The following is a 15,000-nucleotide window of genomic DNA, read 5'->3' as shown; positions in this document are numbered from 1 at the left end:
CGAAACTTCAGACGACAAATAACGAAAAATGGGCTAAAAACATTAATATCTTAACCTTCAACTGGGCACTTTTATACGGGTGGGGGTTGCTTTTTTCGCCAATATTTTCGAAAGTCGCTATCTCCTTTCGAGTGTCTAGCCTTAATTTAAACCTACGTCACTTCTGGTTTGGCGGTGGTCGTAACAGCAAAGGCGTCAAGTCTTTTTTCCCTCTCTTTTCCTCCTTTGCGTTACGGGTTCGAGCCTGCCTTCCTACTACCACTTTTATTTTTGCTCAACACACACCTCCAAACATCCGAGCAACGCCGGGCTGAAATGCTAATATATATATATATATATATATATATATATATATATATATATATATATATATATATATATATATATATATATATTCCAAACGAATGAAAGTTAGTATTTTATTACTATAACCAGCTTGAGGCGATGCTGAATGTAAAGTTTATAATTGTACTATTTGCAGTTCTGCCTTCTTGTTATATAATACATAAGAAACCCAATGTGTTATTGATATTAAGTTTTAAATTTTCTTTTCCATCTCTCTCGTCTTTTTCTATCTTTTTCTCTTCTTCCTTTATTTAAATCTCTCTTGCTTTCATGCCTGCTTGAAATAATTTAAACATTCAGCCCATGAGCCATTTATCAGTTGTTTTAATAATGTCATGCCCTTTAGTTTTATGCTGCTACAGAGTGCCTCACAAGACATAAGACATTTTCAACTTAAACGATGGTCCCTTACGTTACTATCAAATAAGGGAGATAATTCGTTTCTCTAAACAGCAGAGTTCTCTACCAGGAAATTTAATGGAGCTAATTAACAAGTACTTATGTAACTGTAAGAAATAGAAAACAGCTGTTGGTGAGAGAAATATTGTTAAAACAGAAACAAAAACGCATATGTTAAAATGAAGCGTTTAATGCGTTTTCTCCGAGACGCTGCACAGCGATATAGACCGTTTAAACAGACACCAGCCACCCTTTGGATGATTTCAAACAGAGATTATTTCAAGCATCTGTTAAAATAAGTTTTTATGAATTTTATGTCTGTGAACTCTCTCTTTCGCTATTAAAATTAATGTAAAAGTGACCCCCCCCAAAAAAAACACAAGCAAAAAAAAAAAACAAAAAAAAAAAACAAACAAAAAAAAACAAACAAAACAAAAAAAAAACATCGAACGATAAAACCATTACGTATGAATCTGGACTTTTTTTTTATTAAAAGGTCATCTGTTTAGTTAAATTAAGTCAAACGTATTGGCTTTAAGTAAGGCAACATCTTCCTTGGATTATTGTATTTACGTCAATCTTGTTGCCAGGTTAATCTTTGAAGGTCGTTCCAAACGCAAGGCCTCCTATTTTTTAAACCAAAACATTAAAATGTTAAAGAGATACGAAGACGGCAGTAGTGCCATTAAAATGAGCAACCTTTTGTGCTCCAGAATTTCCTAATATCAGCCTCTTTTGATGACCCGGTTGTAAAACTCAGAGCGCGCCTTATCACCCACATCTCTGCCACCACTCTGAAGTTGACGAACCCACCCCCTAACTGTGCCGACTGTGCAGACTTTGCCGAAACAATCATACAACTTATGTTACGGTTTAGTTAGGTTTAGGTTAAAAAACAGTTCGGTACAAATTCTGTAGAAGCACTCATTAAAAAATCATTTCTGTTCCTTCGTACATGCTATTAATTGTTCTGAAGATTCAGCATTATTTTGTGGAGACGCATTTGGTAAAACGCATATTTTTATTTTGAAGATACGGTGCTTGTGACACTATGTTACGGCGTTATTTTCTAAATAGTATTTTCAAGTTAAATACAATTTTTACAATATTTTTGTTTATTAAATTCTTAGGTGAAAGTATAGAGAGATACGAAACACACTCTCCTCGCTATGTTAAGAATGGTATTTATACGATAACGTTATTATTTCAGTGCGGGAACATAGGTGCACTAGTACCAAAGATACAAATTATTTGCAAAATATCTTCGAAAATTTTTCAATTTTATGCCCCATACGAAGATTAAAATCAACAGATAATGCTACCTAAGCTTATGTCTAGAATCCTCATTCCTGTTTTGTTAAAAATCCATGACACGATTTTATTATAAAAACGTCTAAAAATGAAAACCGACACCCTACAGAAAACAACACTACAGCTTTATTTTAAAACTTTTATTGAAAAAATCAATTTAGGTAGCTTTATTATGTAGTAGAGCTGACATCTATTCAATGTAGTCGCCTTCAGCCTCAATCACTACCTGGATACGGGTCCGAAACTGGAAGCATGTAGAAATGTAACTTCAGATGGAAGAAATTTAAATTAATATGTTAGAAATTTATATTAAATATGGCTGGAATTTATATTAATACTAGTCTGGGTGCCCGGCGTTGCCTGGGTGTTTGTAGGTGTGTGTTGTACAAAAAAAAAAATTGCAGTAAGCAGGCAGGCTCGAACCCGTACCGCGAAAAAGGAAAAGAACGTGGAAAAAAAACGTGACGCGTTAGCTGTTGCGCTCATCGCAACCTAAGCGTAGGTTTAAAGTAAAGCTAGTCAATCGAACCGAGGGGATGATTTTCGAAAGCGACCTCCTCCTTGTAGAAAAGTTCCCAGTTGAGGGTGAATGAATGAAATTTTTTTAGCCAATTTTTCGATATTTGTCGTAAAAATGGTCGAGCTTCAAAATGACATGAGTATCGTGAAAATCCGTCGCCTTTATCCAAGGTTTTTGCGAGACAAGCAAACAAACATACATACATTTAAAAAGACGAGATCATACGGTATCACTGGTAGAATACTTCACATAATTAAATCCTTCTTAGATAAGAGAAAATCCAGGTTGTCCCCGACGGTCGTACATCTAAACAGTGTGATATAAATGCGGGAGTGCCTCAGGGGTCTATTCTTGGACCTCTATTGTTCCTAATATCTATTAATGACCTCCCCAACAAAATTGCCTCTGAGATGGGTATATATGCTGATGACACCACACTCTATAACAGGCATGACAGGAAAACAAATGATCATATATCTAAAGAAATGGCAAAAACACTAGAGGACGACCTCCAATTTGTAGTGGAATCGGGACAAAAATGGATGGTCACATTCAATGCTGCCAAGACTAAACTGGTTTCCTTCAATAATTACAAGAAACCTTCTCTGTCACCAATAGCAATGGCCAGTGACTCTCTGTCTGAGAGTATATTTTTCAAACCGCTTGGCCTAACGTTCACAGGAAACATGAGCTGGAACAATTACATTGAAAACATTGCCAGGGCCGCTGCCAAAAAGGTAGGCTCTCTCTACCGTGCTAACGCACGAAAGTATCCTGTACCTCTGTAAGGCCACCATTCGCCCATGTATGGAGGAGTGTTGTCCCATTTAGGCTGGTGCATCTGCTGCTAGTCTCTCGCTCCTAGACAAGGTTCAAAAGAGAGTCGTCAATCTGATAGGTCATAAACTGGCATCTAAACTTCAGCCTCTGTCCCATCGACGAAACGTTGCATCCCTCTGCCTGTTCTAAAAGTATTTTAACTGTGAATGCTCTGACGAACTGCAGACACTTGTGCCCCCACGACGTAGACACCATCGACAAACCCGACAGGCAGCTAAATCCAACCCCACACAGTAGAGATTCCTAGATGTAAAAGATCTTTTTACTCCAGTAGTTTCTTCCCCAGAACCGCGAGACTCTGGAATTCCATTCCAGGTCCCTGCTTCCCTAACTGTACTGACATGCAGAAGTTCAAGTGTAACGTGAACCGACATCTTGCTGTCCAAATCCCAACATAGTGCCCCAGTAGTTGCTTCCCCTGATAGTAGCCCCTACACCAAAGTGGCGATGTGCCTTGTTTGGGGTGAAAATGTAATTTTAAAAAAAATTATTAATATGGTAAATTTTGTATTAATATATTATTAATATTGTACAAATGTGTATTAATATGGTAGACACGTGTTTTAATAAATGTTATTTTTTTTAAATGTATTTTTTTTATTTGTAGAGATAAGCCTAGGCAATGTGGTGATTTACAAGAATAATTTCCTCTGCTTCATCGATACAATTACCTGGACTCTTATCGTTCCACGTTCATCACAAGTCACCGTCGTCTACGATGAAGCAAGATCAACGTGTAAGTACATTTTCCCCATATATATATATATATATATATATATATATATATATATATATATATATATATATATATATATATATATATATAGTAAGTTATAAAATATATACGGTGATTAAGCTACAATTCATCAGGTTTATATATATATATATATATATATATATATATATATAGTAAGTTGTAAAAATATATGAAAATTAAACTACACAGAGGGCATTCTAACCTGACGATTCTCTACAACAATTATGAAACACGGAAGATTCGGTGCAGCTTAATTGCCAGGTATATTTTCATAACTTACTACTTATCTCTACCCGCGTATCAAGCACTATTGAAATAAATACTGAAAATTGATACCTAAAAAATATCCGTATATAATATTTTATGTAGATACATGAAATACGCACACACACACACACACACACACACACACACACACACACACACACACACACACACACACACACACACACATTATAAATAATAAAACAGCAACCTTACCCGTTATAGGTAAATTAGTAAATTGTGATGAATTAATTACATACTAAGAATCGTTTATAATAGTTGCCGTAAAACATACAAACTAGACCAAACCAAATATAACTAAACCAGACCAAACCATTGTTCGTCATGTTTATTTATATTTCCTCTCGATCTATACATTTGCTGTCAAAGAAACCAGAAACACCATCTATTAACGAATTGGATAGTTTGAGTTTTTGGAACAAATTGTCAAATCAGATTAAGAGCAATCGCGTCGGCAATTGTTAGCTCTGATATGAAACATTTAATAGTATTTTATCTGCATCTTCAGGCAAGAGAACATGCTTAACACTTTCCATGCAAGGCGAATGAACGATGGGGGGGGGGGCAAAGGATAGTTTTATGGCTAGCTCCCAAAAGGCTTCAACAGAATACATGACTCACCTGATAAGTATGTGTGCAAACGAGACATGAGGTCAGATGGCTAGAAATTGCAGTCACTGGATAAGAATTGTAAAGGCATGTATTAAGAGGAATAAACAGAGGAAAGACATCAGAGGGTTGCAACGGAGGGCTGCAACAAACCTTTCGCAACCAGTCACCACCTACATCTGTGGAAATTGCAACAGAGCCTGTCTATTTAGAATGGATTTGTGCAATCACAGCAAACGTTGTAAATTATCAACAGACAAATCTGAGGCGTAAAACACCGTTATCTCTTGAGACAGACGAATGCAAAAAAAAAAAAATCCCCCCCAAAACTATTTTATTATTAGTGTACACTAAATATAAAAAACCACATGAAAAGAAATGTTCAAAACGAGCCATGATAAATAATGATAAATAATGATATATAATGATATATAATGATAAATAATGATATATATATATATATATATTTATATGTATATATAATAAATAATGATATATATATATATATATATATATATATATCATTATTTATATATATATATATATTTCATTATTTATTATATATACATATATATATGCATATATATATTTCATTATTTATTATATATATATATGTATATATATGTATATATATATATATATATATACATATATATATGCTTCCATATATATATATATAGTTACTCCTCTGCCATGTTCTTCTGTTTATAACATTCCATATTAACAGGCTAATCTCTTGAAGGATATGGCTTTTCACTACGCCCCGACGACCATTCTTTATAGAAAAGCTGTAGTTTTTAAATGGAAATCGCTGCAGAAAAGACGTGAAGCCACTTGATGTAAGTAGTTAACAAGAACGGAAGTTGATTATCGAACAGACAGTTAATGCGTATAGACTTTAGTCTTGAAAATATCAAGGTTGTAGGACGAAAACAGTCAAGAATAAGAGAATGTCACAAGGCCTGAGTCTTTGGAAAGAAGCTACTGAAATAGAAAACTGTACTATAATGACGTATCGAAACAGCGAATTGACAAAAACCATTAGACCAATGAATCAAACGATCTGGACCAAAAGAAACAAAGAATAGATCAAACAATTCTGAAGAGCACAAGTGATAACAAAATTGACAAAAAAAAGAAAGAAAAAAAAGACAAACTAGTAAAATCACGTCTGCGAGAGAACATGTTTAGAGCGATAGAGAGACGCGATTTTAACAAACGTTAATGAGTCTATTTTATGAACTCCAAGAAAGATTTTATGAGAAAGAAAGGCCAAGAAGTTTTAGTGTTTATTTCCCATCAAGAGTAGAGCTAGCCATAAGAATCTCAGAAAGAAAGAAAAGATACGCCTCCGATTGAAAGATATAGCATAACAGAGTGATAAAATAAACCAGTCGTAGATGCCACCCCTTAAGTTACTAACTCCTCTACGAAATGTAAATGTAAATTAATAATATATTAAATAAATCAACTTTATATAATACTAGCAGGGAGACCCGACGTTGCCCGGGATCTAGATTTATATAAAAACAAAAAAATTGATGAAAGGCCAAGTATAATTGGTTATATGCGATTGGAGCAAAACTGAATACGAGAAAAGCATTACCTTAAAATAAAGGACGATGTACACGAAGAATTCCGAACTGCATTTCATTTGAAATCTAGTAGAAAACTAGAATAATCAATTTAGAAAACTAGAATAATAAATTTAGAAAACTAGAATAATCAATTTAGAAAACTAGAATAATAAATTTAGAAAACTAGAATAATAAATTTAGAAAACTAGAATAATAAATTTAGAAAACTAGAATAATAAATTTAGAAAACTAGAATGATAAATTTAGAAAACTAGAATGATAAATTTAGAAAACTAGAATAATAAATTTAGAAAACTAGAATAATAAATTTAGAAAACTAGAATAATAAATTTAGAAAACTAGAATAATCAATTTAGAAAACTAGAATGATAAATTTAGAAAACTAGAATAATAAATTTAGAAAACTAGAATGATAAATTTAGAAAACTAGAATAATAAATTTAGAAAACTAGAATAATAAATATAGAAAACTAGAATAATAAATTTAGAAAACTAGAATAATAAATTTAGAAAACTAGAATAATAAATTTAGAAAACTAGAATAATAAATTTAGAAAACTAGAATGATAAATTTAGAAAACTAGAATAATAAATTTAGAAAACTAGAATAATAAATTTAGAAAACTAGAATAATAAATTTAGAAAACTAGAATAATCAATTTAGAAAACTAGAATGATAAATTTAGAAAACTAGAATAATAAATTTAGAAAACTAGAATAATAAATTTAGAAAACTAGAATAATAAATTTAGAAAACTAGAATGATAAATTTAGAAAACTAGAATGATAAATTTAGAAAACTAGAATGATAAATTTAGAAAACTAGAATGATAAATTTAGAAAACTAGAATAATAAATTTAGAAAACTAGAATAATAAATTTAGAAAACTAGAATAATAAATTTAGAAAACTAGAATGATAAATTTAGAAAACTAGAATGATAAATTTAGAAAACTAGAATAATAAATTTAGAAAACTAGAATGATAAATTTAGAAAACTAGAATGAAAAATTTAGAAAACTAGAATGATAAATTTAGAAAACTAGAATAATAAATTTAGAAAACTAGAATAATAAATTTAGAAAACTAGAATAATAAATTTAGAAAACTAGAATGATAAATTTAGAAAACTAGAATGATAAATTTAGAAAACTAGAATGATAAATTTAGAAAACTAGAATGATAAATTTAGAAAACTAGAATGATAAATTTAGAAAACTAGAATAATAAATTTAGAAAACTAGAATAATAAATTTAGAAAACTAGAATAATAAATTTAGAAAACTAGAATAATAAATTTAGAAAACTAGAATAATAAATTTAGAAAACTAGAATGATAAATTTAGAAAACTAGAATAATAAATTTAGAAAACTAGAATGATAAATTTAGAAAACTAGAATAATAAATTTAGAAAACTAGAATAATAAATTTAGAAAACTAGAATAATAAATTTAGAAAACTAGAATGATAAATTTAGAAAACTAGAATAATAAATTTAGAAAACTAGAATGATAAATTTAGAAAACTAGAATAATAAATTTAGAAAACTAGAATAATAAATTTAGAAAACTAGAATAATAAATTTAGAAAACTAGAATGATAAATTTAGAAAACTAGAATGATAAATTTAGAAAACTAAAATGATAAATTTAGAAAACTAGAATGATAAATTTAGAAAACTAGAATAATAAATTTAGAAAACTAGAATGATAAATTTAGAAAACTAGAATGATAAATTTAGAAAACTAGAATAATAAATTTAGAAAACTAGAATAATAAATTTAGAAAACTAGAATGATAAATTTAGAAAACTAGAATGATAAATTTAGAAAACTAGAATGATAAATTTAGAAAACTAGAATGATAAATTTAGAAAACTAGAATGATAAATTTAGAAAACTAGAATGATAAATTTAGAAAACTAGAATGATAAATTTAGAAAACTAGAATAATAAATTTAGAAAACTAGAATGATAAATTTAGAAAACTAGAATGATAAATTTAGAAAACTAGAATGATAAATTTAGAAAACTAGAATGATAAATTTAGAAAAATATTCTACGGAAGAACGATGTAAATAATTGTAAATCATTATTTTAAAATGTATTTAACCATATTATGAACACATGTTTGTTTTTTATAGAATTTTGTCAGAACTAAACCAGGTTTGCTCTTTTGCAGGTTATGGCTGCAATCATGGGTGCCATAAATTACGGACGGACACCATCAGTTGCTGGGGATTAAGCTTAGATATGTGCCAAACGCGTAAGTAAATATAAATACATCTTATTATTGATTTTATAATCGAAAAATACTAGTAGAATATATTTATATTTAAATCACCAAGTTATGAATTTTATCGTCTTGTCGGATTTTAAAAGATAGAAATACGTCAATACGTGATTTAGTTTTGCCCATTTTTCGTTTTTGGTCCTTCAAATATGTTATTAAACAAATTAAAGAGAAGTTATCGTGTGCAATTACACTGAGTGCTCTCCCTTGAATAAAAAAAGTAACTATGTATCCGAAGAGGTAGGAAGTCCAACAAATTAATTGTTTTTTTTTTAATCCCTGATTTTAAAGCGATTTGACCTATATTTACATGACAAAAAATTAATTAGATTCTCAGCATTTTTAAAAATAGTTTAATGGGTGCTTGTGTTATTTAGTGATGTTTCAAACCAACATATTCTAGGTGAAAACATTATGACGGACTTACGTGTTACATCAACATCAATATACATTCCAACACTTACGTAAATGATCCAGTAGAAAAGTAGTTTAAAGTAAAAATAGAATTTAGAGAATTATCGAGTTTTATCGTGTGTTTTAAGAAGAGTTGTACGACCCATTCAGTATGATAAACTGACTTATATCCTTTCACTTAAATTGACTTGAATTAAGGGTCCGCCATTTTTAAATACAAAATATCAAAATCCTATTGTGGATGATTACCGGATCATTTTTCGCAATTTATACTAATTTCAACATGACATGTAAGTACGTAATAATATTTTCACCTGAAATGCGTTGGTTTAAAACATCACTAATCTACACAAACACTATCTAAAGACCTTCTAATCGGGATATACTTTACGAAATGAAATTTTTTCAAAGCTTATAACTTGAATTTAATGTCTATCTTTACATAATTTATTCCACAGAAATATGTTTTGAATTACATTAAATCATTAGAGTGCATTTTCTAAATACACGAAAATTCAAATATTTTTTCGATAAAATAATGTTTACTTTCTTAAATTAAAAAAAGGTTCGTTTGTTTAGTTAGAAAATTGAACGTAGTTGAAAACTAAAACCTTTCGATAATTATATCAATACATTTATTGGCTGATTTATAAACGTGAAAGTTGACATCTTCAAATTAATTTTAATTTAAAATACTCAATTAGAAAAAAATATTCAACATTTAAATTCGTATTATTTGGATCATTCGGAATGTTGTTCTCATTTTGAGTGTTATTCGCAAAACGGTCGATGAAACCTCTGACCTTCTTCAAGTGTATTTTGTCGAACTCCGAAATTTTTCTGTCGAACTAGGGTATCTACAAAGAATTTTCAAAGGAATCCTTTATTAAATCCAGGACTAAATTGTTCTCGTTCCGTCAGCCATGACTGCGTTGAATTTTCGAGCCTCAATGCCGGCGACACTCAAAATAAGATTACGAATTACTTAGGAGTTGGAGTTTGAAAATAAATATTCCCAGAATATATACTCCTTATTCTTTTCTATACTGTTTTATATAATGTTATCTCCCAACCTGAACAACGCCGGGTGACCTTGCCAGTATATGCGTATCTAATAATTCATATTCAAATCTATTTGGGTACGTTCTTTTTAACGTTAACTGTATTTTAGTTAGATTAATTAGCACCATCTTCTCATAAGTATGATTTTTTTTCCAGATCAAGGTGAATATAATTTGATTAAAATTTGTTAAATTCTATAAAATTCAATCGATATAAATCACAGACTGTTTTATTTTTTCCATTTTTATTTTTAAGAGAACAACGGTTCTGCCTGTTCCAGCTCTTGTGCTCATCGTTGTTTCGGTCCGACCAGTAGCCAATGCTGTCATAAAGAATGTGCTGGAGGATGTACTGGTTCAACTGCCGAAGATTGCTACGTATGTATTTCCATACTCTTTGCTTATAATTCGTCATCATTATACATCAATAGCATCATGATAACGTCGTATTTCTGTCTGTTTGTTCACAATTTGGTTAATCTATAGATCTATAAAAGTGAAATTGTCTCCGCGCGCGCGCGTGTGTGTGAGTCTGTGTGTGTACATTTCCCTACCAAACAACTCGGTCAATTTTCAGTCTACAGACTCGAGATTTTTCATAAGGGGTATTGAGATTTGGGAAAATATTTTTAATTGGTTTTCGGCCAGAAATTTAGCTGTTAAGCGGACAAAGTTCGACGATTTGACCAGTGAAAACTCCTCCACCAATTTTGGGTCTAAACACTTGAAATTTTAGATGTAGGTTACTTGGACATGGACCAAACTTTTTATTTTGATTTGAGCCCAAAACAATAAATAACAATAAAAGTTAAGGGCCCAAAACAATAAATAACAATAAATGATAACTCAAAATTGAGGTCAAAGTTAAAAAATTGATCTCTGCAGTCTCTACCACATTACTCGGCCAATTTTTGGTTTAAACATTTGAAATTTTACATAAAGTGTATTCAGATAGGGCAAGCTTTTTAATCGGTTTTTGGCCGAAAATTTGGTTGCCAAGGCGTCAAAGTTCCAAAGATTTGACCTTTGCGGTCTCTAGCAAACTATTCAGCCAATTTTGAGTCTAAACATTTGAAATTTTATATAAAAGGTATTCAAACATGCAGCAAACTTTTTAACCAGTTCTTGGGCAAAAATTTAAATGACGAGAGGTCAAAGTTGAAAGAGTTGTCCTTTGTAGATTCCTCTGACAATTTTGGGCCTAAACTTTTGAAATTTTAAATGTAGAGTAAAATTTTTAAGTTGTTAGATGAGACAAGTCATTGGTACCGTCGGTTTCAAGCCCGATAATTAGGATCGTTTAAGATATCCATATCAAGCGGCCTTCAGCCAATACTCATCTCATGAAGGCATGTGGAGCTTCCTCCCTGGCAATTTCACGGATTTTGATGACAATAAAAATATAAGAGTGTGAAATATTTGTTGATCATTATTCAATCACGGGCAACGTCGGGTCTCCCTGCTAGTATTATATAAAGTTGATTTATTTAATTTATTTTTAATTTACATTTACATTTAATTTATTTATTTATTTATTTATTATTATTATTATTATTATTATTATTATTATTATTATTATTATTATTATTATTATTATTATTATTATTATTATAACCAACATCAGCTGCGTTCACAAAACAGAAGTACATTTTCGTTTAACCCATAAGTTAGTTTCCCTTAATCTATGCGATTTTATTTCCCTATTTGTATTTCATTGATGAAGATAACTATATTTTATGCTTCCAAAAATCCAAAATGTCAAATTTCAGAAAAATCGTTAGAACTTAAGATATTTGGTATCTCGTTAATAGTATGTGACTAAGTCCTCCACCCAGTAATAGGTTTTTACTTGGCAACGCCGGGTATGTACAACTAGTATATATATATATATATATATATATATATATATATATATATATATATATATATATATATATATATATATATATATATTGATAGATAGAGAGAGGGTGAGAGATAGAGAAAATAGAGAGAGAGAAAGAAAGCGAAAGAGAGAGAGAAAGAGAGAGAGAGAAAGGAAGGGAGGGAAAGTCAGAGAGAGAGAGAGAGAGAGAGAGAGAGAGAGAGAGAGAGAGAGAGAGTAATAGAGAGGAAACAGTTGAATGCGTACTAGAGAGAATTTGAATGCCTACTGGAGAAAACTTAAATGCCTACTAGACGCTGTCTCCAAATGTCTGAGGTCTCTCTGTACAGGATTTTGTGAGGACAAACTGACATGAGGACAACCTGACACGAGGACAACCTGACATGAGGACAACCTACCACCTAGAATTAAACTGACCAAATATACAAAATAAGATAGTATTTTCAGCTCAAATAAAATCCAGTAGGTGTGACTATTCTACACTAGTTTACACGAGGATTAGTGTACCTTCTCTAAATGATTTTGCCTAGAAATACCCCAGCAGAGTAGATGAATTTTTGTCCTGAAACCGAGTAAGACTAAGAGACCAAAAGAAAGATATATGCTATAACGTAGTTATTTAATCAATAAGTGAAAGAAAATGTAACATTCCTAGCATCTTCACTAGCTCAATGTTTGAGAGATAACAGAGAACAGTAATGGGATATTCAAATATCTATGCATCTCATATATAAATCAATTGTTAACTTCCATGTTTTCATTGTCATCGAAATCGTTGAAATCGGGCATTTTCCAATCAAATCGATTAATTGCCTACTCTAGTTGGGGACCTATCGCGGTGAACCAGGAGGATTCTTCACATGCCTCCTTGTAGTGACCTAGTCCAGAATACATTGTAGTCTACATTGCACTGTAGAGAACCTACCGCTGATTTTATAAATTATTTTTATGTATAATTAGTGGCGCGCGGGCGCCCGGCGTTGCCGGTTGTAAAAAAATTGTGACAATGGCAGGGGGGGGCGTTAGAAAAGGGGACTTGGGTTATATCAGCTAGAAGCGAAACCGAAAGTAAAACTTTGTAAAAAGAAGAAAAATCTAAAAAAAACAAAACAAAACAAAACAAAAAAAAAATAAAAAAATAAAAAAATAAAAAAAACGCGCGCAGGACACGAACTCCCATAACATAAGTTCAAGTAGCAAACGCTTTTATTGACGGGCCCACGACAACGCAGATGTTTCAATGCGCAAATTTAGCTATTTAAAATGGAAGAACATAACGGCGGTTAGCGCATGCGCGATTTGTAAACCGCCTTCAAACAAAATGATATTTATACACGAAATAATTGACACTTTTTCCAATTTTTCTTATCTCATGTGTCCGAGTGATCGCTCTTTCCAATGGTGCCATGTTCATTTGTGTCTGATGCAAATGACAAAAGTTTTTAGCGAACATACAAACACACAAACATTTACCCTTTATGTAATAGACCAGCGGGAGAGGGCATTCAACGTAAAAAAAATTGATCACGGATATGGGGGAGGGGACGTTGCCCGGTCGTAAAAGAAACGGGATTTGGGTTCAATCAGCAAAAGCTGAAACCGAAAACAAAATTTTGTAAGGAAAGAAAAAAAATTGCAACGTGTCGGGTGCGAACTTGCATAACTTAAATTAGTAAGCAAACGCTTTATGGATGGGTCCAGATGTCAGAACGTCACAAATTTAGCTATTTAAAACAGAACATAACGACGATTAGCGCATGTGCGGTTTGCAAACCACGTCGAAATCCAGATTTTATCTGATCCCCTTACAACAAAAGCATATTTCTACACAAAATCATCGAGGATTTTTTCCTATTTTTCCATATTTTTGTCCGAGAGCGCTCTTTCTAACGATGTTGCGTTGATGCTTGTAGGATGACAAAAGATTTTAGCGTACATACAAACACACACACAAACACACATAAAAACACACACAAACACACACAAACACACACACAAACACACATACAAACACACACACAAACACACATACAAGCACACACACAAACACACATACAAACACACATACAAACACACACACAAACACACATACAAGCACACACACACAAACACACAAACAAGCACACACACAAACACAGGTGCTTTGATATTTATTTAATAAATGGCTTGAATTACAGTTTAAAATGCAAAAGCCAATTAGCGTGGTTCAATTATGCTTTAAACAGAAACATTGCTTTTGAACGATTCCCTGTTATATCAAAGAACCAGATGTTAATTTTATAGGCCTAAACTTTCTGCTTGTGTGGTGATAATGACTTTAATTAATTTTAAAATAAAATGTCAAGTATCATGGTTTAATTGTGCTTTAAACAGAAAGATTGATTTCCAAAGCACTTTTATCATATCAAAGAACCTATTTATGATTTTATATGCTAGGCTTTTCGTGGTAATAAAACTTCTCAAATGCACTTGGGGTGTTAGGCTGTAATAAGGTTTTGACTTTGGTTAAAATCGTATATTCCTTTCATAGGAGTTTTTTGATTATCGATACTTATCGAAGGCATTTCGATACAAACCCAATCTAAGAACACTGCCAGATGCATAAAGTATATTTGTGTGAGAGTTTATAAAAATCGACCCAGTCGTTTCCGAGTCCATAGGGAACTCAAACACTCACGCACAC

General features: G+C 31.5%; 1 protein-coding gene across 1 annotated transcript in view; it reads left to right on the top strand.

Annotated features, from left to right (window-relative positions):
• LOC145292198 (receptor tyrosine-protein kinase erbB-4-like) overlaps positions 1-15,000 on the top strand; it is a 165,077-nt gene that overhangs the window by 81,476 nt on the left and 68,601 nt on the right. The window contains exons 3-5 of the mRNA XM_080138508.1: positions 4,023-4,151; positions 8,847-8,930; positions 10,689-10,810. Coding sequence (XP_079994634.1) covers positions 4,023-4,151; positions 8,847-8,930; positions 10,689-10,810 — 335 coding nt within the window. The remainder of the gene's footprint in view (positions 1-4,022; positions 4,152-8,846; positions 8,931-10,688; positions 10,811-15,000) is intronic.

Source organism: Euprymna scolopes, chromosome 13, assembly GCF_053919585.1.
Source record: "Euprymna scolopes isolate OS-2025 chromosome 13, ASM5391958v1, whole genome shotgun sequence".
Lineage (NCBI taxonomy): Eukaryota > Metazoa > Mollusca > Cephalopoda > Sepiida > Sepiolidae > Euprymna > Euprymna scolopes.
Note: the sequence above shows the minus strand (reverse complement) of the source record. Positions and strands in the feature narration are given on the sequence as shown.